Genomic DNA, 26,017 nt, shown 5'->3' with positions numbered 1-26,017 from the left:
GCTGTATTAGTACTTCTGAGGCCAAGAAGGATGTGGGCAGAGGTTGTGTGGCTCGTTCTGCAAGGGCTGATCACAGGGTGAACAGAGAGCCAGGGAGAGGCAAGACTGAGGTAGACCAAAGTGACCTCGGGTCCAGAGTCGGTCCTGTGTGGGGGTGGCTCCTAGACTGGCTATGCCCTCTCCCTGGATGCCTTTTGTTGAGCAGCAACGCTGTTATACTTCTCTACCCTGGGAGGTGGGCATTTCTGATGGTATCTGTCCCCAACTCTCCTGCCTGCTAGTCCTTCCCCTTCTTTCGACCTAGGGTTCTCATCTATAAAACAAGGTCTGACCTACTTAATTCCAAAGACCCTGATTGTAAGAGTCCCCAGGATTATGCATTGTATAAAAAAAAATGTGTTCATTCTCTTCATTGAAATATTTCTTCTTGAGCCCCATAAGTTTAACCTCCTAGCCCTTGAAACAGTCGAGAGACTGTTTCTGCCCCTCTACCCCACCAGGAGTCTTCAGTTGGTCCCAAAGCAGCGTGAGAAGTGTTAGGACAGAGAGGAAGGGGTCTTGAGCAGAATGATCTGAACACACCCATGGGGGCAGGGAGGGGGCAGGAAGCCTTCCTAACGTTGCAGGTGCTCTGTACACACAGAACAGCGTGCTGAGCGGTGAATCATCAGTTAGTGCTACTGGCCAAAGGACCCACATTCCTTTATACCTCTCTGCGTTGCTCATTACCCATGGCTACCCTCTGGACTCCACCCCCTAGAACAAATAAAAACCTGAGTCCAGAGCCCCACTGCAGAAGGTTCTGGACTTCTGCATCTGCCGCATCCTTCTCCAAGACCATGAAATGCTGGCTGCTGACTCTTATTGTGGTTTTGGTCCTGTTCCAGATGTTCCCAGGTAAACAGAACCAAGGAAGCCAGAAAAGAGAGCAGGTTGGGGAGCTTCATATCTTTCCATCTGCTTAGACGGGGTTTGCTGGGGTGGCTGAAGTCGGCATGATCATAGCAGAATGCTTTCCTCTCAGGACAGACCCGAGTCCCTATGTTGGGAGTATATCTGGCCCACAGACCTGGAGCCTTGGAATAGGGCAGTGTTTTCTGAGAAATCCCTTTGGTATCTGACTGCTTCCCTTGGTACTTGGCATCAATCAGTGTCCCAGTGACCCAAATGAGAGGCTGCTCTACCTCAGCAGGTTTTCGATCTCTACCAGATGGTGAGCCCTGAGCCTTTCTTAGACATTAAGTTCTGTTATTGCTTCCTACAAAACCCCCATTCTCCTATTCTGGGATGAAAGTATCTTCGGGACAGTCATGTGGAAGAAAGTACAGACTTTTCTGTTCCTCTCTAATCAAAAAAGTCTGTGATTTTGTTAATGATTTATAATAAGATTTCATAAACAAATTGTCAGAGCTTTGAAACTGTTTATAAAGACCTAAAGACCGCTATGATTTTTTAAACAAGGTATTATTCCCCTACTTCTGAAATCTAAAACCTTTTCTTTATGTATATATAAATCCATATAAACATGTATATACCTATAGTTTTAACCAAAAATAAAAGGTAATTACACTTTATGTTCAAAAGGTTTTTAATTCAGCAGTTATGTGCTTGACATCTTCCTTGTCAATACATAGAAATCTGCCTCATTGCTTCTAGAAGCCATTTGCTATTCTATTAGATAGGTAGATCACAATTTATATATCTAATATCCACTTAAGGTAAAATGGGACCTTTCCAACTTGCACACTTGGGCAAAAATTTCTAAATAAGTTCATAGAAGTCAACTTGTTAGGAAAAGAGTAAGTTTGTAATTTTGGTTTTCATAAGCATCTTTTCTAAGTGTCCTTTGAGTCATACATACCTGGAAGAAATCATTTGCTATCCAGAGCAAATGAGCTTTAGAAAACTCAAATGAACATTTGTTTATACAAACTCAAAAGCATCTGGGTTATGTCAACTTCTCAACTATAACATTATTGTGAAAGGGAAAAAAATACTTTGAATGGTGAAGGAAAAGAACTTTGAAGCTAGAATGTTATATCCATCACACTGCTTTTTAAATATAGGGACATAACAAAAATATTCTCAAGCATATAACATCTCTAAGGTTTGTCACACAAAGATCCACTTTGTAAACATTCATGGAGAAAGAACTCAGATCAAAAGAGAAAAAAATCCAGAAGGCTGCTGGAAAAGGTGTGATGGGTAAGAATTATCAATTATTTCTAATTTTATAGTTGACTTTAAAAACTAGGCTAGAGGGCTAGAGATGCAGTTTAGTGGTGAAGTAATAGAGGGCAAGGGGTAGTGTGGAAGGACCCAGCACCACAAAAAGAACAAAAAACACAACCAAACAACAACCAAACATACACACACACACACAACACTAAACTAGACTAGAAAGAAGGATAAATGATTCCATAATTGCTCATAAGTTTCAGACAATCAACATGGTCAGAAGAGAATGATCAAGACTCACTGAAGAGAAAGCCAACAATATGACCACTGCTCAAGTAGTTTGTGAAGGGGTGAGATGTAATCATGGAAAAGTTTCAGAAATCAGTCATAGCCCAGGGCTTTGCACAATTGCTTATGGTATAAAAATAAAAATAAAATCAGTACACTTTAAACCAATCAAGGGAAACCTTATTCAGCTAATTGAAAGTAGTAAACAAGTAAATAAAATTATAATAGAAGACAAAATTACAGAAATAAGTATTTTTAATTTTAATTTTAATTACAATAAATATAATCGAGTTAAGTTTACCAATAAAAGCTCACACTCTTTAATGAGCTAAAGAAAGCTCAAATTATATGCTGCTTAAAAGACACAGACACATTTGATATTTAAAAACTATGGAAATATTAAAATAGTAAAGTGCCATTTTAGGCAAATATTATCTAATAGAAATCTGGAGTATCATTTCCCAGTGTATTTATTTCACATTTCTTTAATTAAAGGACACGCCTTTACAAAATTCATTCTGTGCAGTTTTGATTTGCGTTTCTCTAATTGTCAGAGATGTTGAACATTTTTTCATATATTTGTTGACCGATTATTTCTTCTGTGAAGTGTCCAGTTCTTCAGCCCCATTTATTGATTCGGTTATTTGGGGGGTTTTGTGTTAAGTTTTTTGAGTTCTTTATGTATTCTGGAGATTAGTGCTCCATCTGAGGTGCAGGTGGCAAAGATTTTCTCCCATTCTGTAGGCTCTCTCTTCACACTCTGGATTGTTTGCTTCTTCTTTTTTTTTTTTTTTTTGTGTGTGTGTGTGTGAGTGTGTGTTGCTGGGGATTGAACCCAGGGCCTTGTGCATGCGAGGCAAGCACTCTACCAACTGAGCTACATCCCCAGCCCCTGAATTATTTTCTTTGCCGTGAAGAAGCATTTTAGTTTGGTACTATCCCATTTACTGAGGCTTGATTTTATTTCTTGCGCTCTAGGAATCTTGTTAAGGAAGTTGGTTTCTCAGCTGACATGATGGAGAGTTGGCCTACATTTTCTAGTCCTGTCTATCTAAGAGAAAACAAACAAACAAACAAAAAACTCAGATCAAAATCAACAGCCACATTGAGATAGATAGATGGTTGCTGGACACTTAAGTAATGAAGCCTTTAAAAGTAAAACTTGTTGGTTGCCCTGACTCCATCTTATGACTTACTCATAGGTTTTCTGTAAAATTACCCAAACGTCTTTCACAAATCTTTCTCAAAAATGAAACAAAACATATCCAGCTACTCATGGGGATGTTTCCTCCTCAGATTCTTTCAACTAATTGGTTGAGAGTTTATTAATGAGTAGATATCATCTAAAGATATTCCAGGCTTTATTTATGAGGCACTGATTGTCCCAACCAGCAACATCAGCACTCTCTGGGATCCAATTAGCAAAGTTAATTTCCACATCTACTGAATTAGAAACTCCGGGGCTGGAACTCCGTGATTTGTATTTTAACAAGCTCACCGGAGAGGCTCTCATGCTTGTTCAGGGATGAGAACCAGTAAATAATCCACTACAGCTGTGTTTCTGAAGTCTGTAGCTAAAAAACAGAACAAAAAAAAAAAAAACACTTTTTTTTTTAGAATTATAATTGATACACAAAACGCTGTATATAGTTAGTGTATAAGACTGGGTGAGTCTGGAGAGAAGTATTCAAACATAACTATTACAAGTTATGCCATCTACCTGTCCATCTCCTCTAGAAGATTCCTCCTGCGTAGACCAATTGCTCTAAGTATATTTTAAGTGAAAATTGTAGGCCCAACTTAAATTGAAATCCCTGGGTCTGTGGTTCAGCAAATGCAAAGAACTCAGCTGAGATGAAATTGAATGAGCCTATTTTGAACAACTAATTTGACGTGATCATTATCACTTCTCACCCAATAACCCAAGTTCCCTGTTAGCTAGCAAGTTTCTTTCGACAATGATGGTGAGATGTTTGGAGATGCGCCAGACCTTCCTTCATTCACATAATCTCCCTTAACCAGCAAGCACAGGGCTGTTGGGAGTATGGTCACCCCAACATCACGACGATGAGCACCAACAGCTTGAGCTAATTCACTGCCTCTGTTTGCTCTTCTCAGTCCACAGGAGCCAAAAATCTTGCTGGGTCATAAAAGGACACTGCAGGAAAAACTGCAGATCTGGTGAACAGGTGAAGAAGCCATGTAAACATGGTAACTATTGCTGCGTTCCCAGCAAGACAGATTCTCAACTGCACAGACCCACCAAGGAGACCCCACCCATGGTGCTGATGATTTCGTAGTAACTATCCAAGATGAGTAGAGAAGGAAGTAAACAACTAGGGTTAGTCTTTCAAACAGTTTGTCTGTAAAAGGAAGAAGAGGGTTGAGATGTCAAAGAGGGCCACGAGTGTGCCACCATCTGCATGACTTTGGGTGACTTGAGGAAAGATAATACGTTTCCAAGGACAAAAAGACTTAAATGTTGTTAAATTCAGTCCCGTCTAATGCAAATCATCTTTGCACAAGTATCACCACTCCTGTGGACAAACTCTGTAAGTAGATTATGAGGGGGCTGCAGAAAGAAGACCAATCATTTAACTGCGTATCTGTGTTGAAAACCTCATGTGGCCCACCTTAACAACCTGTGATAAAAATGAATGAGGAAGAAAAGAACCATCCCTGCTCCCACATCTTGAATCCCAGACCCATGCTTTTTACTATGGGGGAAAAAAAACAAAAACACCATACATTAGAATCTAGACCTGAACATATCTTCAGGTTATGCTTATTAAAAGTAGAAAAGTCTTGAAATTATTTGGGGGTGTAAATTATGTCTTCGTAGGTCTGGCTTTGTAACTGTCACTCTGGGGCATGTTGAAATCCGACTCTAGAGGAATTTAGCAGCAAACTCAGGGCAGACTACATTAGGGTCTGCAGGCAACGGAAAGCTACTCAGACATAAGAGACGGGCTCCTAAACAATAAAGATTCTAAATTACCAGTTCCATCTGATTCCACACATTTGTCAAGTGTCAGGACCCAGTCCTTCCTAATCAATACTTTAATTTTGACATGATCAAACGTGTAAGTCTGTGAACTAACCTGAAGTTGAAATCTACAAACTGCACAATTAATTGCGGAGTCTGATTTTCAAGGAGCCTGAAATGAAAGTTTTTGATTATGACTTCTGTTGAGAGATTAAAGCCTTGATTTTGTTGGGTTTATTCTGTGAGCTCTCTCCATTGTTTCCAAACACCATCACATCCCAGGGGCTTGGGAGTCATCTTTCCTACCATAACTATCCAGTTCTGGACTCTGTTTGGACCCCAAGAACTTGTGTTAGTAACTCAGTCTCAAGCAACAACAATAGTGATTGAATTAATTATGATACCATTGCATGCCATGAATTATCAATGTATCACTTGTCCATTGGAAGGTAATACAAACCTCACATGTGAGGGTCTATTCCCATTATCACTCCTGATACCAAGTTATTACACAGTCAGAACCCCCCCCCCCACAGACACACACACAAGGCATTTTGACCAAGATTTTATACATTGGTTTATCAGCTGTTGGAGGACAAACAGAGCAAAAGAGAACCCCCAGGTAGCCCAAGAAGACAAATGCGGGGAGCAGCTACCACCTCAGAGTTGACAGGAGGAGTTTGAAGTCACCATGACCTAGGAGCTCAGAGGACAGAGGCTGCAAAGGTGGGCCTCTTCTTTCAGACAAGGGGTGATCCTCGCATCTTACAGATTCTTTTTTTAATATTTATTTTTTAGGTGTAGATGGACACAATGCCTTTATTTTATTTATTTATATGTGGTGCTGAGCATTGAACCAGGGCCCCACACATGCTAGGCAAGTGCTCCACCGCTGAGCCTCAATCCCAGCCCTGTTACAGATTCTTATAAAGAGGCACCAGGGTGGAAATTTATTCGAGTATTAAAACAACAACAACAACAACTAGAGACTAAAAGTATTTGCTGCTCCTGGGGCAAACAGCCACCCTGAGACAAAGTTCCAGTGCTGGAGCGATAGAAGGACACAGGGTATAGGAGGGCAGTGAGCTCTCCCTTCCTGATCCACCCCTGGTGCCTCTCATAGAACAGAAGGCCAGATGGCAGAGTGCCCGGGAGATGTGTGCAGAGTCCTAGCCCCGGAACCCAGAAGGAAGAAGTTGAGAGACAGTGGGTAAATGATCAGCCTGTGTGCCCACAAGACGGGGCCACATCTAGAGGAAAGCATTTGGAATGGAAAAGCAATTAAACCTGTGCAACTGCTATAGTCTCCATGGTCCACTGAATTCATGGTCAAATCTCCCAGTAATGAACAACCATGAAGGCCCTGGGGCCAAGAGAAATTCATTTCACACAGATTGAAGTCCCTACCAGCCACAAAACCTGAACCTTCCATCAGCTATTGGGCGCCTTCCTTGAGGTGAACCAAGGGTGGCGTTCCATGGAATAAGATCAACCTGCAACTGAGGCTGAATTCACACCTGCGCTGCAGCCCGAGGCAAATTCTGCCAACCACCGACATCCTGTCAGGACAAGGAGTTGTTGTAGTTCTTGGTGGCACACATTAGGGCACACGTCCATGAAAAGTCTGAGCGATCCTGATTCAAGATGGCAGATCGGAGGCACCCAGCACTTGTCTAAGCAGGTGCCTCTCTTCTCCATGAGATAGAATCTAAACCACTGGAATGTCACACCTGGTTCACCTGAAGCTAGACACCCAATCGCTGAGAATCCCAGGCAGTGGGGTCTCCATAAGGGAACAGAGGAAGCTTCCCCTTTGAAAACCTGTGGTTGGGGGAGTCTGCAGTGGGGTTGTGGGTGATTGAGCAGTCCTTTGTGATTTTGCCTGGGAGCTCTCACAACCAGAGTTGTGGGTGGGGGGTTGTGCAGGGCCTGTTGCCACCACTGCCACTACCCGCTGCCCCAGCACAGAGAGTCACGACTTCCTAGCCTCTCCCCATCCTCAGAGTGAGCAGCACAAAAGATGACAGAATCCTTGACCCATCACAGCTCCCCTTCCCCACGTCAGTGGCCTTAGAGTGCACAGCACAAAGGGCCCCAGAGGGAGCTCATGCCACACAATTGCATGCCATGTAGCTTGGTGACACACTGCAGTGTCTGTGTCTCCTGAGATCTTGGAGTACACAGCCCAAATAACTGAGCCAATCTTTGCCTGGTGTCATAGTTTGGATACGAGGTGTCCCCCAAAACCTCCTGTGTGAATGCACAAATGACCAGAGGTGAAAGGATTAGCTGTGAGAGTTGTACCCTACTTAGTGGATTAATCCATTGGATGGATTAACAATTTGAAAGAACAACTGTACTAGGTGGTAACTGTAGGCAGGTGGGGCGTGGCTGGAGGAAGGAGGTCTCCAGGAATGTGTCTGTCCACCTGGCTCCTCCTCTGTCTGCTTCCTGGCTGACAGGAGAGGAGCCACTTTCCTCCACCTTGCCCTCTCCCCACTGCAGGCAAAGAGCAATGGAGTCAGCTGACCATGCAGAACCCCAGCCTCTGCTCTCCCCAAAGGATGCACTGTCTAAGCAGATATGGAAAGAAGCTCTCATTGGCTTAGGGTGCAAACATCCAGCCTCACCTGCACAATTGAGCACCTTGGTAGCCAGGACGTTTTTATTTCTAATAATACTTTTTTCATTATTGCTGTTTTTATTTGCATATATGTTTCCCCCCTCCTCCTCCTTTTTATATTTTTCTATTAAATGACTTTTTAATTAATCAATTGTAATTAATCATCTGTGCAATTTTATTAACCTATGTTTATTTGCTGTTTATTCCAAAATTTCCAAAAGAATACTTATGTATATCCAGACAAAATTCTTTTTTTGTTTTGTTTTGTTTTAGAAGTTTTATTGAGAGCTGGTAAGTAAAATTGTGTAACTTTATTTCGTTTTTTTTTTTAATGTTTTTGATTATATTTAATTTTGTTTTCTTTTTCCTTCTTTTTTTCTGCTTTACCTTCTCCTTCTTTCTGACTTTTTTATTCTTTTCTTAATTTTTAATTTTTTTATTCTTTATTTTTCCTGGTTTTACTTATTTTATTTTATTTTGGTAGTGGAGATTGAACTCAGAGGCACTCAACCCCTAAGCCACATCCCCAGCCCTACTTTGTATTTTATTTAGAGACAGGATCTCACTGAGTTGCTTACCACCTCTCTGTTGCTGAGGCTGGCTTTAAACTTGTGATCCTCCTGTCTCAGCCTCCAGAGCCACTGGGATTACAGATGTGTGCCACCATGCCCAGCTACTCATTTTATTTTTATTATTATCATTTTTTAACCTTTTAGTTTATTCTGCATTGTTTTTATCCCTTCCTTTTCTGTTGTTGATGTTGTGGTAATTGTGTTGTTGTTATTGTTGTTGTTGTTGAACATGGACACAATATCTTTATTGTACTTATTTATTTATTTTATGTGGTGCTGAGGACTGAACCCAGTGCCTCATGAGTGCAAGGCAAGCACTCTACCACTGAGCCACAACCCCTGTGATTGTGGGTTTTATTTGATTTTTTAACAAGTTTTTTTTTAACAAGTTTTAAAACATTTTTCTATTCTTTTTAAATTTTTTCTTTTTAGTTGTACATGACAGTATTTTTTGGTTTTTACTTTATTCCTTTATCTGGCTTTTTGTTGTTGTTGTTGCTGTCATTGCCGGTTTTCTTCTTTCTGTGTGGTGATGGGGATGGAGCCCAGCACTTCAAGCACATTGGGTGGGTGCTCTGCCAACGGAGCTCCATTTCCAGGACAGCTCAGAGACTGCACCTGATTTCAGCCATAACCAGCACCACTCAAACTTTGGTGGATACTTTAATTTAAAGAATACAGGAGATAAAAGCCTTCAATCACTGACCCTTGCCCAAGTAGGCACGGTTGGAAGGAATCCTGTAGTCCTAATACTGAACATTCACCCCCATAGCACCAACAGAAAGAAATAATAAACTGGTCATGGATACCACATCTCTGAGGACCTCAACATAGGTGGTTCCATTCCCTACCAGACTGTACATTATGGACAAGACTGAAGGAGTAATCACAAAGGGTATAGCCCATGTGTCCTGCTGTTTACATCTGCCTGAATTGCCAGAGGGACCCCGCTCTCTGAAGACCTGCAGAGAACTCAGGTCCATTAGGCTCCAACACAGTATGCATTGTGTCAAAACCCACTAATCACAACCAAAGCAGTCACAGGAAAACATTACGAAGTCCAATTGTAATTAGCCTCAATAATGCACAACGAACTATGTCCAGGGCATATCAACAAGAGAAGACTGCGTACTAAAAGGCCCTCACGTAAGAGTGGAAAAGCTATCCATCCTAACAGGTGTGAAAATCTTAACAAAGAAATACGAAAAATGAGGCAAATGCTATGAACATTGATGTGGCTATGTCAGTATAGTATGCTGATTTTAAGTCCTTTGGGTCTATGCTGAGGAGTGGGGTAACAGGATCAAATGGTGGTTCCATTTCAAGTTTTCTGAGGAATCTCCACACTGCTTTCCATATTGGCTGCACCAATTTGCAGTCCCACCAGCAATGTATGAGTGTGCCTTTTCCCCACATCCTCACCAACACTTATTGTTACTTGCATTCTTGATCATTGCCATTCTGACTGGAGCGAGATGAAATCTCCATGTAGTTTTAATTTGCCCTTCTCTAATTGCTAGTGACATTGAACCTTTTCTCATACTATTTGCTGACCATTCGTATTTCTTCTTCTGTGCCCGTGCCAGCACAGACTACTTTGAAGTAAGCATCAAAGACGGAGTGGGTGAAGAATCTGACAGAAGACTGGGAACTCAAGACCCCGTCCCAAAAGTTCATCCTCGCCCATGACTTCTCAGATGTCACCCACACATCTTCAGAACCATGGACGGTGTCATGTACAGAAGGCATTGAAAACACCAGGTATCCACCCTCAGCCCTACCCAGGTGTAATTCCAGATGAACACATCTGTGCAAAGAAGCTGATTTCCAATTATAAATTCTTCAATATTCTTCTTGAATTATTGAGTAATTTCCGCAAGAAGATTTAGCCCATCTCTAGCGTTTGCTGCTGACTTATCTATAGCCTTAATCACTTAGTTAAGTTCTGACACTGACATTTCCATGTGTCCTCTGTCCTTCCAACAAGTGTTTTGGGACACCAGGGCACATTCCTTGTGTTAGTCTTATCATCCAAAGGGGTGATGGCATAAGTGGTCAGAATTTTTATCAGAATTCTAAGTCTTTGCATTTATGAGAACAGCTACCAGGATGCCAAAAGCTTTCTTTACGGAGTAGCAGATATTTCAACATGAAAGCATCCAATTCCTACTAACCTTGGCCTTGAAGCCCTGTTTTTTCTCTCGCTGTAGGAAATTGGCTGCCCTGGGTATAAGTTATAAGATTTCCTTTATTAGCCCCAGTTGCTTCAAGATTGGAATAGAAGCAATTGAAAGGCTGGCTCCCTGGGCCCATTTCCTTGACCAATCCTTGGTCACACATGGACATCCAAGGGTACCAAGGGCCCCCAATTGTGGGTGGAAGGGTGAGTGATTTGCCAGCTCATTATTTAGAGCTTATTTGTCCCCTTCTGATAGCCTGCAAATATCCTCCCGTCTGCCCCCTTTCAGAGAGGTCCACGCATATAACTATCCAAGCCTCACTGCTACAGACCCTCTAACCTTGCTCTCTCCAAGTTCCTAGACAACCCTGCCACCCACGTCCTCTCCTGTGAATCAACCACAGAGCCATGCTCAAGTCCTCCCTCCTTCGATGGAAGGATCTCCTCACTGACTCTCTGGGCCACCTCCACACCAGGTTGTCACATAGCAAAAACAAACCTGATTTTTTTTTTTTTTGGTGGGGGTGGTGGGGACCAGAGATTGAACTCAGGGCCACTTAACCACGGAGCCACATCCCCAGCCCTACTTTATATTTTGTTTAGAGACAGGGTCTCCCTGAGTTGCTTAACGCCTTGTCATTGCTGAGGCTGGCTTTGAACTTGCAATCCTCCCATCTCAGCCTCCTGAGCCTCTGGGATTACAGGCATGCGTCACATTGCCAGGCTTACTTTTTTCAGTGTCAACAAACCTGACATTTATTTTCCTCTTCTGTTAGCTAACCTTAGAAATTCCTCAGGACGTCATTGGTGTGTGGCAAAGCAGGTACAATTAAAGCAGGAAATGGTCCCATGGGTCACTGAACCAGCCACTTCTGCAGTCCATGTTTTCTAGGCCTGCTAAGTCCCAGTTTTGAACATAACATTTCCACCTCAGGTTGGAGTGCTTCTTTGCAACTCTGACTTTAGTATTCAAGAGGTTAGATAGGAATTCATGATGGAAGACTCAGGTCTCGTGAATTTAGGTTTTTGAACTTGTCTCTTATAACTGGTAATTCTGATACTTGAAAGTCCTTGGAAGTCTCCGTCCCTGGTCTATGGTTCCTGCTGCCTTAACTCATGGTGCCCTTTCCTTATGTGCTTTGTCATTTGGGGTCCTGATCTGCGCATTTTCCCTGGAACTTTGTCCAATTAACTTGACTGAGTCTTGGGTTCAATGTCTACTCTTTCATTTGCTTCTGTAGGACATCTTTGAGGCTATGAGTCCTGGGACAAGTTAAGCTAAATTATAAACCACTCAGGTGAGGACTGGGGTTGTGGTCAGTGATACAGCACTTGTCGAGCACGTGTGAGGCACTGGGTTCGATCCTCAGCACCACACAAAAATAAATAAAGGTATGTGTCCATTTAAAAAAAATGTTTAAAGATATATGATAATATATCTTGTTTTTAAATTGCTAGATTACAAGAATTACAATTCTTAATTATAATACTCAATTGCTGCCTAATTTTCAACAGATAAATATATCCAAAACTTAATTAGGCATCATTAGACATTTAGTTTACTTCTGATTTTTTCCCTATGATGTTTCTTCTTCTTCTCTTTTGGGGATGGGTGCTGGGGTCTGACCCCAGGGCCTCACACATTGCTACGCATGAGCTCTGCCACTGAGCTACACCCGCAATCCAAATAAGTACACTTTAAAAATCAGTTCTAAAGTGGAATTTTCAAGCAGTCTTCAGTATTTAAAAGAAACTGATCACTTCAGGAGCTGAATTTTCAGAGTACATAATTAGGGTATAATTTTCTATACTAGCCATTATTTATATCTCACTTCTGATGTTATCATTAAGTAGTTCCCAATTTAGTGGCTCCAAATCCCTAGTAGCTTTCAAAATTGTTGCCGTGTCCCAGTGAACAATCACACAGCCACCATGCACAGACTACAGGATGGATAACCATATGTCCCATATATCATGTACCTCTAGGCTGCAAATTTCTGAAGATACTGTGGTGATTATTAAAATATAAATAACTTGTCACTCTGTAGGTTTTCCACCAATACAAAAAGTACAACTGTTATTGTGTAAACATCAGTTAAAAAGGGTGTGGGGCGCAGGGTAAATAGAAAATACTGCTGATAATGGTGAGAAAACCAAATGTGGAGAGGTTAAACTTTATTCCCATTTTATTTTATTAACAAAATAATCTATTCAGATATAATTCCAATGACAAAATTTTAACTTATTTGAAGTATACAATTCAGTAGTTTTTAGGGTATTCACAAGGATGTACAACCATTACCACAGTCTAATTTTAGAATATTTCATTCCCATAAAAGAAACCCCATTAGCAGTAATTTTATACTCCTTTCCCAATTTGGCCCCTATCAACCTCTAATCTACTTTCTATTCCTATTGATTTGCCTATTTCAGATATTTCACATAAATAGAATCACACAATATGTATTCTTTTGTGACTGGCTTCTTGGCATAACGCTTTCAAGGTTTGTCCATGTCACAACATCTATCTATCAGTACTTCGTTTCTTTTTATGGTTGACTAATATTCTACTGTATGGATATACCACATTTTGTTCATTCATTCACCTCTAATTGTTCATTTGGCTATTATGAAAGATGCTTACATAAATACTTCTGTACAGGTGAAAAAATAAATAAACCACTTAAGTACCAAAACTTCTAGCTGAGACTACATGAGGACCGGTTTAAGGTTGTAAATTTTCAATGGAGTTTTTCTTTTTTTTAAACTGTATACCCAGCACCAAATTCAAAGCCAGATAACATCTTGTAAAGAAGGACCATGTAGCTGGTTTATCCTTTCACAGCAGATGTAACACTTTCAGGACTGAGACCTATGTCAGAGTCTCCTACTAGACACATTTTTTTCAAACCCCAGGCAACATCTCCTTTCCGGTGCCCTCACCTCCCTGCTCAAAGTCCAAACCTCAAGTTCACCTGATGCACCAAATGCCTCCAAGACAAAGTTGGGATTCAGGGACTGCCTTCAGAAGAGTGCCTGCCTTCACCTGGCCTTAATATTCTTCATCTTGTTTTCTTGCAAGGTCAAGATGCTCAAGAAGTTTTATTGTATATTTAACCAGTTTTATTGTATATTTTATTTTATCGTAAGTTTTATCGTATATTTTAAATTGTTTTCAGTGAGAAGTTCAGCCCAGGTTCTTAGACCTACATTTTCCCCCACACAGATTCGGAACTAGCATCTTTCTCCAGATCCTAAGCTTTGTTGGGTGAAGTTCTGGGTGGCAGCATCAAAGGAAGGAGAAAAGGAGGTAATCCTCAAAGGATGAACCCACCACTCAATGTCTAAACCCAAGATGCTGAAACGGCCACTTCCTTAAATACAGGAGAACGGTGCTGGCCAGGCACAAGCTCTGTTTGCAGAGCACGGTGTTGAGCTTACGTCGCATTTGGAAGGAGCATTTGGGGGACCTGTATTGGTTACAGATGTGAAAATGGGTTGGTGACACTGTGTACCCTGAAGCGAGCTCTACTGATTGCAAAGTCATTTCAAAACATAATACTGCCGGGCGCAGGGGACAGGGTTTGGGGCGGGGAGCACACCTGTAATCCCAGTGGCTTGGGAGGCTGAAGAAGGAGGACTGCGAGTTCAAAACCAGCCTCAGGAATAGTGAGGTGCTAAACAGCTCAGTGAGACCCTGTCTCTAAAAACAATTCAAAATAGGGCTGGGGATGTGGCTCAGTGGTCGAGTGCCCCTGAGTTCAATCCCCAGTACCTCCCCCACCCCCCCAAAAAAAAAAAGCGATTGTGATGAGTTCTGAAGAATCAGAAAAGTAGAGAAAGATAATGAGCGAAGTGTGGCTTTGAAAATGTAGAACTCAACAGGAAGAAAGAAAGAAGATTAGTGGAAGATAAGACATAAAAAGCAAAATTAGAACTTTTTGTTGAAATGCTAACATTGGTTGTCACGGTGGGTAATAGCCTCCTAGATTTTTTAGGACTTAAAGGATTTCCGCACTCACCAATGACAACCGCATGTAATATTCAAATTCCTCAGTGATAACCAACAAACAAACCCCCAACCTAAAACTTTGACAGGACAGTTTATCCCACATTACATTGGCTCTCTCTTAGTTCCATAAACTGAGCCCAAACTTGTCCACGAGATTTCCACCTACTGCCTTACCACCCATCCCACGAGTCCCAGTGCCCTCTGAGTCCTGGCTCGGCTGCACCCTTCAACCTTCCCTTATTGATCTCAGCTTCATTCTCCCCCTCCCCCAGCCCATCTTCACTACCTGGTCCAGGTGCTGTCTCACAGGGCTGAGTCCAGAAGGGACAGACAGCTCACCACACAAAGCTCAAGTCCCTTGCTGAGAATTCCCACGGAGGAAAGACAGACCACGGTGGCAGGTGCATGGATTTTAATGAAGGGGAATGATGGCAGGTCTGGGTTTCCAGAGAGTTTGAGGAGGGTGATCACCAACATTCAGGGTATCTTGGGCCAGTGCTTTGCGTAGGACAAAACACCAGGTTCGTCTTTGCCAGCCACGTTTATCCTCATGAAGGACTGGAGACAGCACGACTGGTAATTTCTGCAGTAGAAGTAGGTATGCTCTATCTTCCTGCAAGCGGTCCTGCAGACGCCCATGCTACCCATGCATCGAAGGAGGGAATGTCTTCCTGGACAAAATATAAAATAACATGACAGTGATAATTAATTTCCACTTGGCAGTGACATAGATCTGATGGGTCGGGGAGCATCATAAAAACCTAAAGGTTGACAGAGACTTCCACTTCCAGAAAAACAGTGCCAAAGTCATTTTCTCTACTTGTCTTCTTAAAACCCTGGCATTATACATAAATATAAGAATCCTCTGAAAGGTAAAGAGAAGAAGTCAAGCCAGGCAGGGACCTCAAGATCTGAGGAACGATCTCTTAGGTTTGATTTTGCCTCTTTTATTCTAGGATGGTGCTGGAGAAGCTAGCAATCTGGAAATACATGTGGGTGCAGAGATTTTTTTAAAAAGAAGAAGAAGTCCCTAAGAAAATTCTGCTCTTTCTAGTCCAAAGACCAGGAAAAGGGCAGCCTAGCAAAATAGAACGTTTTAGACAGTAGCCTCTTTGCTCAAAAAACACAGAAAAGTCTACAGCCCCATTCATACCTCTAGTAAATATGGCCGAGTGGAGAGCTTAGACTTCCGCCCTTTCTAGAGTGAAAAGAAGCGCTGCCTCCGAGGATGGTAGCTGAGAAACCTGAGTGACAGCCTGGACCTTGACCCCTGCTGTGCAGTAACCTCCACCACCACCAGTGTCAACAGAAATCATGTGGGGGAGTCTCAACTTCCCCTGCCAAGTGGGAAGAGGGCATCCTGTCTTGCATCAGGCAACAGTTACAGGGCCACCAGCCCCTGCGATGTCACAGGCAGGCCACGTGGGGAACCAGGGTGATGTCAGAGGAGGCACACCTGGGAGCTGGAACTGGCGGTGGCAGCCTGCAGTAATGAGGAGCCACCTCACCCCACCTACCTCCGTGTCAGAGGAAGCCGGGTGCAGACACTGGACTTCTATCCCTCCTGGAATAATGGAGGCCGTCCTGCTCGCCTGGCCACAGCAGTGACAGAGCAGGAGGGCTAGCACAGCTCGGATCCTTGGAATAGGACCCAGAATCCCAGAGCCTCATACTCAAGGTGTCCAGATTTCCATCAGAAATTATTCATTCTACTAAAAACCAGGAGCATCTCAACTAGAATGGACAAAAGACAATCGACCAAACTGGGGCTCCCTCCAAGCTGTCTACCACTAGTTCACCCCTTTTAATTCTCAGTAATACTCCATAGTATGCACGGTGCAAGTTTATTACAGAGGGGCGTTTTGATTGGTTGTTTCATTTTGCTTTTGTTTGTTGTTTGTCTGTTTGTTTGTTAGCAGTGCAAGGCTTGAGTCCAGGGTCTTATGCCTGCTGGGCAAGCAACTGTTCCTCCAAGGTACCCTCTCCTAGCCTCCAGGTTTTTACTAGTAAAAAATAAAACTGCTATGAACATTCACCTACCAGCTTTGGTGTGGATGTAAATTTTCATTTTTTAAAAAATAAATGCCCTAGATTATGTTCATCAAGTAGTATGATCAGAGTTTATTTTATTTTATTTTTTAAGAAATGGCAAGGGGCTCAGGATGTGGCTCAGTGGTAGAGCATTTACCTAGCACACACGAAGCCCTGGATTCAATCCCCAGCACTTTCAAAAAATGAGAAACAGCTAGACTATTTTCCAGAGTGCTGGACCATTTAACATTATTACCAGAACTGTATGAGAGACACAGTTTCTCTGTAAACCCGATGGCATTTGGTATTATCACTGTTTTTAATTTTCGCTGTTTTATAGTTACGTAGTAGAATCTGTTCCTAGTCTTAATTTGCATTTCCTTAAAGGTTAATGAGGTTGAACATCTTTCCATATGCTAATTTGCCATCTGTATAACCTTTTCAGTGACATGACTTTTCATGTTTTTTGTCCATTTTATTATTAGATTTTTTTAACTGTTCATTTTGAGAACTGTCTCTGAAGTCTAGTATAAATTCATTGTCAAATACGCAGTTTGCCAATATTCTCACCCAAATGTAATTTATCTTTTCATGAGGTCTTTTGTAGAATGAAGGCTTTAAATTGTAAGTCAAATTTATTATTTTTTTTATTTTATAGATTGTGCTTTTTTGTATCTAAGAACTCCTCACCAAGACCTAAATCTGAAGGTTTTTTTCCCCATGTATTCTTCTAGAAGTTATATAATTTTGTATTTTATGCTAAAAGCTACAATCCATTTTTTTAATATTTATTTTTTAGTTATTGGTGGACACAACATCTTTGTTTGTATGTGGTGCTGAGGATCGAACCCAGGCCGCACGCATGCCAGGCGAGCGCTCTACCGCTTGAGCCACATCCCCAGCCCCAAAGCTACAATCCATTTTGAGTTCATTTTTATATAAGGTGTCAGACAAAGTTTATGTCAAGGCAAGGTTCTTTTGCTTTATTTTCTTTTTTTCCCCTATATTTTTTGGGGGGGTTTTCACCTGTAGATGTCCAATTACTCCTGTGCCATTAGTTCAAAAAAAAAAAACTTTCTTCCATTGAGTTACTTATGTACCTTTATCAAAAAATTATTTGTTGCTTTATAGATACACATACAGGTGAAATGCACTGTGGTGTATTCATATAATTTGGTCAATTTCATTCATTCAGTTCCTCCCTTTTCCCATCCCTCCTCTCTCCCCTCTAACCTCTTCCTCTCCTTCCTAATTAGCCCTCGGTTCATGGAATCCCCCACTTTTCCCCTTATTTTCCTCTAGTCTCCAAATATGAGAGAAAACATCCAACCCTTGACTTTCTGAGTCTGGCTTATTTCACTTAGCAAGCACCAAAACTTTAAAAAGCAAAACAAAACAACAACAAAAAAAAACCCTACAAATAAATAGAAAGAAGACCAATAGAGTGGAGGAAGGGAAGGGGGGCGGGGGGACACAGGGGACTGAAATGGAGCCAGTTATATTCCATGTATGTATGATTATGTCAAAAAGAACACGACTATTATGTGCAACTATAATGCACTAATAAAAACATTTCTAAAAATCAGTTGGCAGTACTAGTGTTGGGACTGCCTCTGGATTTCTGGGTTCCCTGTTCTGTTCCATTGATCCATGTGCCCATCTCCCCAACAATACCACAGCCTTGAGTACTACACATATAGTAAATCTTGAAATCTGGTAGAATGATTCTTGCAACTTTAATCTTTTTCAACTTTATTTTAGTTATTCTCATTCCTTTGCAAATTTATCCTCAGACAAATAATTGAATAATCTTGTCTATGTCTATAAAAAAAATCTTACTGGAAATGTGATAGGAATTATGATAAATGTATGTACCAATTTAAGGAGAATGGACATGTTTGTTAGTTGAATCTTACAACATATAAACATTATCTCTTCGTTTATTTTGATCTTTATTTCTTTTGTCAGAGTTCTGTGGTTTTTCTGCACACTTTTTTTTCCAATATACATCTAAAAATTTTATTTTTCTGGAGTGATGTATTGTATTTGTGTATTGTATATAATGGTATTGTATTTCTAATTTCAGTGTCCACATGTTCATTGCTATGATACAGAAATACAATTGATTTTCATATGTTTATCTTGTATCCTGCTACCTTGCTGAATTATTAGTTCTACATATTTTCATTTTTGTAGATTCCTTGAGTCTTTCTACACAAACCATGATGATATCTACAAAAGAAACAGTGTTATTTCTTTTTTATTTCTTTCTCTTGCTCCGTTTGTTTGTTTGTTTGGGGGTGGTGCTGGGATGGAACCCAGGGCCTTGTGCATGCTAGGCAGGCGCTCTACATCCCCGGCCCCTTTGCTTTTTTGTACGTTGTACGAGACAGGGTCTCACAAAGTTGCTTGGGCTGGCCTCTGAACTCACTGTCCTGCTATTCAGGTTTTTTCCCACAGAAAATTATTTTGTCAAAATCACCAATAAACTTTACATTGCTAAATTCAAAAACCAATTACCGTTGGTCATTTACCCCTTCTCAAGTAGCTGAGATTACAAGTATGTGCCACCACACTGGGCAAGACAGTTTTATTTCTTTTTTTTCCTAATCTCTATGCCTTTTATTTTCTTTTTTGCTTTCAGAATTTTGCTGTCTAGAATTTCTCAGAAGTCAAAGGAACAAATTTGATACAGTTTGTTGCATTAAAAAAAATCTCAGAAGTTCACATATGATTCTATTTTACAACAGCCTTAAAAAGATGAAACTATAAAGAGAGGGCTGGAGGTTTAGCTGAGTGGTACACCACATTCTAGGCATGTGCTGGTCCTGGGTTTGAACCCCAGCACAGAAAGGAAAGAAGCAGAAGCAGAAGGAGAAGAAGTGGGGGTGGGGAGAGGGGAATGAGGAGGAGGAGGAGGAGGAGGAGGAGGAGGAGGAGGAGGAGGAGGAGGAGGAGGAGAAGGAGGAGGAGGGAGGAGGAGAAGAAATTCATAGTTATGAGGAGTTAAATTTAGTGGCAGGACCAGGGAGTAAAGTCAGTGGGACTACAAAGGCGTATGGGAAGCCCCATGTCTTGATCATGGGGCCCGGGGGTGGGGGAGGGGTGCACCTGTGACAAAATAGCGTAGAAATTTATACACACGTTGTACCAATATCAGATTCTTGGGTTTTATTGTAGTTACATAAAATAGAACTATAAGAGGAAACTGGGCAAAGGGCACACAGGATCTCTCTCTTGCAACTTCCTGCAAATCTATTTCTGTCCCTCTCTCTCTCTTACCCTTTTCTCGTCTCTACCATGTAAACTATAAAAGTATTTAACTCCTAGAACCGTAAGGATTAATGACAGTAAATGGAAAGCAATTAGGGACTAGCACAGAGTAAGAACTAAGCCAGTGTGACGTGTTATTGTTGTTCTTGTTATGAGATGAAGGGTCTTTCCTGGAAGATTCATTTTTTCCTAGACTTCAATTATGAACACAGTTTGAAAAGATTCCCGTGAAGGCTGGAAGTGTAGCTCAGTGGTAGAGCACTTTGTACAAGACCCCCCACTCAATCCCCAGCACAGGAGAGAGAGAGTATTCAATGAATTTAGACAGACCATAGTCCCTTAGCGATAGCCAGAGATTCTAGGGTGAGACTGAGCCCATGGAAGAAACAGAGATGAGGTTCCTGCTCTGCAGTAGACACTGGAGAAATGTTAGCCATTAACATTATTATTATGCCCCCCTTGGGGTTGAGTCCTCCAAAACACAAATGATCCTTCATTGAAAAGAAAATTGAAATAATGACCATTACCATTTACTGAGCATCTACTATGAGCCACTGGATCTATGCCAACTCATTGAATCCCTCCAACAACCTTATGAAGCACATTTCTTCATTTTATTTTCTTGCATTATGAAATCAAGACTCAGAGAGAGGCAATGTTCTGGCAAAGGCTCCACAGCTCTTAGAAGCAGAGCAAGGACTCCTGTACACAAAGCCCATACTCTTTCTAATGCACAGTGCTTCCCGTCTGCATGTTAGGCCCTGGCTGCATTGGTTGGTGACAGCTGAGGTCATGGTCCTGGGTTTCTTCAGTGTCAAAGCCAAACTTCTGAACCCGGTATTCAAGGATCTTTCACTCATTCCACAAACAGTTGTCAGCACCTGGGATTTGCAGGCCTTAAACTTGGCATTTGGCACACAAGGGCCCTATGTCCCAACAGATTTAATATACACAGCAGACGCTGAATTGAGCTTCGGCCTCCTTAGCAGGCCTGCTGGTCACTCCCAGGGAGGTTACAATGCAGAGGCCTGGTCTTCCCTGCTTTAAGATAATCATTCTGGGACTGCCCCTCAACCCTCACCCCAGGTGGGCCGCTCTCTGCTGGCAATGTCCCATCCATCCTCATCACCCCTCTGCCTACAAGGGAGGCAAAGGGAGATTCAAGGAAGCCTTACAAAAGCAAAATCCCCTTCTATCACATCCTCTGGAGATAAGGTCCTTCCCTTCTCCCTTGAGGACGAGGTTCCAACTGCATCCAAAGGTGCGGCGAGCAGAACTGAGCATTTGAGAGGATGGCGCAGACCAGCCAGCCTGCTCTGTGATTTCCCTCTGAAGAGAGGCCACAGCAGCCCCAGGCGGGGATTCGAGAGTGAAGACATTGGTCAGGGGCTTTGCCACTGCTGAACGCATCCACCCTTTGACTCTGTGACTCTTTAGGTCTCTACTCACTGATTACCCACAACTGCTGCATGCCACCCTCGATTCGCCTCCCTCTTGCCAGAAGTCAAAGAAGCTGCTTCATTAATCTCAGCATTGTCTCCAACTTACATAGGAGCCTCGGCCACTTCCTCCCCACCCCGCCCCCGGGCCTGTGTTCCCATCTGTGAAATGGGAAAATAAGGAAAGGTTGCCTGGGAGTCCCCCAGTTTTGAGGGCTATAAAGAATGTAGGAGGTGTAACAGGAGAACTGAGGGGTGACACCTTATCTCCCAAAGGAAGAATCAGAGGGAATTTCTAAAATTCCACATGCCCAAATCCCAAATCCAGACATTCAGGCCCAGGGTTGACTGTCATCTAAAAACTTCCTGGGGCTCCATGGTGACATCTGAGCCTTCTGTCACTCCCTGGGGTCACCTCTGTTTTCCCGGTATTAAGCTCAGAGGAGGCACCAAGGAATGATTCAATGAATGAATTTGGTGGAGGCTGAATGGTCACACATGGACAGGTTACTGCCAGGCCCCAGATATTGAGGAACCTTGTACCATCCCAGGCCACCTTCCATACTGTGAAGTCTGTGTTTCAAGAGCAAACCAGCTGAGAAATAATACGAAGCCCAGGAACTCCTCCACGTCCTAACAGTCCTGGCCAGAGTCATATCTACCTGATGCAGTGGTCCTCTGCCCGACAAGGATCCCAATGGGTTTCTGGAACCCGACACCAGCGGTTTGTGCTCCCTCCAAACGTGCTCAAGCTTTCGCTTGTAAATTCGCTGTTCATCTATTCAGTCTGTCAAGAAACACTCATAATGGCATCCTTGCTGAGCCCTGGGATGCACGCTAGGTGCAAATAAAATGTCCCAGCCAAGTTTTGGGGATTGGTGGGAAGACACGGTGATTCAAATAATTACACAATAATGGGACACATGCTGTAACTTCTTAAGAGTGACCATTTGGGAAGCCAATCAGAACTCAATTTGAACCCACCTACAGAGGTGAGATAAAAACCTGGGGTAAGAAGCTGGGAGTGGTGGCACATGAATGTAATCCCAGTGACTCGGAAGGCTGAGACAGGAGGATTGCAAGTTCAAATCTAGCCTCAGCAACTTAGCAAGGCGCTGAACAACTCAACAAGACCCTGTGTCTAATAAAACATAAAAAAAGGCTGGGGATGTGACTGGGTGGTTAAGCGCCCTTGGGTTTACTCCCTGGTACAAAAAAAAAAAAAATATATATATATATATATATATGGTAAGAAGACAAATGTATCATATGTCTGAATGCTTCAAAGTTATGAATTGAGTTAATGAAAGAAAAATGAAAAGTATTCTGTCCCCTTTTATGAAATAGTCCTTTGTAATGACCTGAAATGTCAGACTTGGATTTAGATTCTTGGCTTTCTCAGAGTTTCGTGCCCACACAAGGCATGAGGGCAGCCCACCCCCCTTCTGCCACATGCCAGCCCTGCTCCCCACCATGAAGAGCCTCACACACGTGGACATGGGGCTCCAGCTGGGCCCTCCACACTCTGCCCAGGGCCCCTGCAAACAGGAGTGCATGTGGCATTCCCTTGCCTGGGCTGCACCTTGGGAACAGGCTCTTGCTGCCCCTGGAAGCAGGCACAAGAGTTCTGCAGGCGCTTGAAGCCCAGTCCAGAAGTGGGTGGACGTGCCCCTCTTGCCCCAATAGGTCCCCATCCCACTGGGAGGACCTCATTTGGAAGCCCAGAATAGGACCAGGATCAGGGGAGGGGTTTTTCTTTCCAGGGTCTAAGAATAGAAATATTGAACTAAAGGCAAATGATCTTCCTACATCAGAGAGAATTTCTTCTCTCTGTCTCTAGGTCATGTCCCATGTTTCAGAGCACTCCAGGTCCCAACGTCGGCCAGCAGGGAACAACCGTGTGGATAAATGAGGCCCTGATCATAGAATCTGAGATAATAACATCTGGGAAGACACCCAGGTCTGCTAGGTTCCCAGTCAGGATTCATAAGTATTCCCCCTGAGTGAGTCTCCCTGGGGCTAAATTATCCATTCAAATGAGACGGGCTCTGCCTCCCCCAGTCTAACAGCAGTTGAAGAGCAGGCAGCACGTGTGTTCCGTGAATGCCTAAATAAATCAAGGAACGATGGCAACAGCTAGCATTTTTCGAGGACTCGTGATGCATGGGTCCTTGTACATGACCCCGTGTCATCCCTACCATGACCCTGAGACGGATCATTATTCTAACCTCCCTTTGGGGAAACTGAAATTGTGAGAGGGTTGGATACACCGTCTGCTAGTGCTGAGTGGCAGACCTCACCTGAACGAATGAGCAAGTAAATGCATGGAAGAATATTTTTAAAAATTGAATAATGAACAAATTCATATGTAAATGAGTAAATTCAGGTACTTTATCATTTTTTAGTACTTGGGAACCTTCTAACCCCTGGGGCTGCGAACTCTTGAGCATCCCCAAGGCCTCTGAGCTGACATTCCTAGAAACCCAAGGATTGGGGCTCCACCTAGCCCCTGACTACCTCCTCCCCTCTCCCCTCCAAGGTGGACCAACTCTTCCAGCCTGAGGGTTGTCCCACTTTACAGACACCTGAGGTGCCTTTAAATCTCTTGCCCTCTCCCACACCTGATGCTACACCCCCTCCTGGGGCCACCAGATAAGGAACCATCTTCAAAGCTATGATCATCACCATTTGCTCTGACCCAGCCCTGATGACTCTCTCTCCTAACTCCCGCCCCTTCCTGCCATTTCCCCTGCCTCCATCCGTTTGGGGGACCCCTCCTTTTGACTGACAGACACAAGCAGCCCATGTGTGAGTTTTAATGAAGCGCGGAAACTAAGAAGTCTGAAGCAAAATCACCCCTGGCCGTGTTTTTTGGTTTTCTTCCTTTTACGGACGGTCGTGGGGACGGTTGTGGGCACGGTTGGCGTGGTCCAGTCAAGGACGTAATCGATCGTTATTGGTTTCATTGTCACATAGCGACTAGGGACACAGCACCGTTTGCAATTTGCACAGCGTAAGACATGATCCTCGTCATCGTTGCACACCAACCGGCAGTGTCCGTGACTCCAACACTCCGCTTCTGGGCACAGAAACAACCAGGAAGCAGATGTTAGTATTGCTAAGAGAGAGACCGAGGTGGAGGAGGAACCCAGGGAGGGGGAGAAGGCCAGAGAGAGGGCTGAGTAAGCCCTGCTGGATCCGCTCCCAGGAAGGGGGAGAGGAGACCTTGGGAGAGGAAGGAACTGAGCGATGATTCCAACTGGGAACTCCAGAGCTTTCAGGAGGACAGTTTCCAGACTTCCCACCCTGGGTCCCCCGACCCCTAACTTCCTACTTCTTACTTAGGGATCAGTTGATACAAATGAAGGGAACAAAGCAAGGGAACGTTGGGAACAGGACAATGTCCACCTCTGACACTCGGGGATGGAGATGCTCTCACATGAAGCAATCCCAGCTCCTCATCCACAGCCTGGCCCTGTAACAGAGCCCAGAAAAACTCAGCTCCAGCCACAACCCAATGTCCAATCCTCTGAGCCCAGATTCACCCAGTTCAAACTCAAATGCAGTCGACACCCAGCCTTACCCTGCTCAGTGCCCACTGAGCCCCAGCTGCAAACCATACCCAAATCTAATCAAGCCACCAACCACAACTCCCAGCAGATGCCCATCACCAAGCCAAACCCAAGCACCCTGCACCCTGGGGCACTGACTCCCAGCCTCAGGTCAAGCCCAGCCAGATGCCCAGCACCAGCGCCACTCAAGCCAAAATCCGTTCCCTCTCCAACTCCCCCAGACCATGGGGAAGTCCCAGGCCCCCTCTTCCAGGTCATCCTAATATTCCCTTTGCCACTGCAAGCCCACAGGTCTCCCTTACCGGGACTCACCCCCAACCTTCATCCTAATCTCCCAGAGCCCCCGACCTGCACCTTCCAGCCTCAGCTCTATCCCCAGCTCCTACCAGAAGGCCATCCTGCCTTGAAGCACCTGATGCTCTAAACAGCTCTCATCCCCCCATTCAGCATCGTGGGGAGATATAAACACGAGAGGATCCTGGGAAACCCTCCCAAAGCGCCAGGAAATGAGGAGAGACTCGGGGGCTGCCCACAGTGAGAAGAGAACAAAAGGGGACAAGCCCATGCCCAAGATCCCAGGCCCTCGAGAGAGCCCCAGTTACCTGACATCACGGGTTCCACAGCCAGAAAGATGGCCAGGAACAGGAGAAGCAGCTTCATGGCTGTCAGGCCCCGGGAGAAGGTGGTGGCTGAGCTGCGGGGGACACAGACGGAGCTCTCCGCAGCAGAGATGAGACTCTTTTTATCACCAGGGCCGCGGGCAGTGAATCAGAACAGGAGGGAATCTGTCCGAGGTCAGCCGGGCCAAAGGACAGTGTGTAGCAGATGTCTCAGCACATCACAAATAAGAGCGTGGGACTCAGG

General features: G+C 43.5%; 2 protein-coding genes across 2 annotated transcripts; one reads left to right on the top strand and one right to left on the bottom strand.

Moving 5' to 3' along the window:
- The first annotated feature begins 799 nt into the window (after positions 1 to 799).
- Positions 800 to 5,135, top strand: LOC107141558. The gene is made up of 2 exons (XM_048810553.1): positions 800 to 963; positions 4,489 to 5,135. Exons 1-2 carry the CDS (start codon positions 840 to 842, stop codon positions 4,764 to 4,766), a joined length of 402 nt encoding a protein of 133 aa, XP_048666510.1. The 5' UTR covers positions 800 to 839; the 3' UTR covers positions 4,767 to 5,135.
- Positions 5,136 to 15,235: 10,100 nt separating this feature from the next.
- Positions 15,236 to 19,399, bottom strand: LOC125618923 (beta-defensin 119-like). The gene is made up of 2 exons (XM_048810552.1): positions 19,390 to 19,399; positions 15,236 to 15,509 (listed from the first exon to the last, which is right to left on the bottom strand). Exons 1-2 carry the CDS (start codon positions 19,397 to 19,399, stop codon positions 15,316 to 15,318), a joined length of 204 nt encoding a protein of 67 aa, XP_048666509.1. The 3' UTR covers positions 15,236 to 15,315.
- Between the last annotated feature and the right edge of the window lie 6,618 nt (positions 19,400 to 26,017).

The sequence above is a fragment of the Marmota marmota genome, unplaced genomic scaffold (genome assembly GCF_001458135.2).
Source record: "Marmota marmota marmota unplaced genomic scaffold, marMar, whole genome shotgun sequence".
Taxonomy (NCBI): domain Eukaryota; kingdom Metazoa; phylum Chordata; class Mammalia; order Rodentia; family Sciuridae; genus Marmota; species Marmota marmota.
The sequence above is the reverse complement of the archived record's forward strand: the minus strand, read 5'-3'. Positions and strand labels throughout refer to the sequence as shown.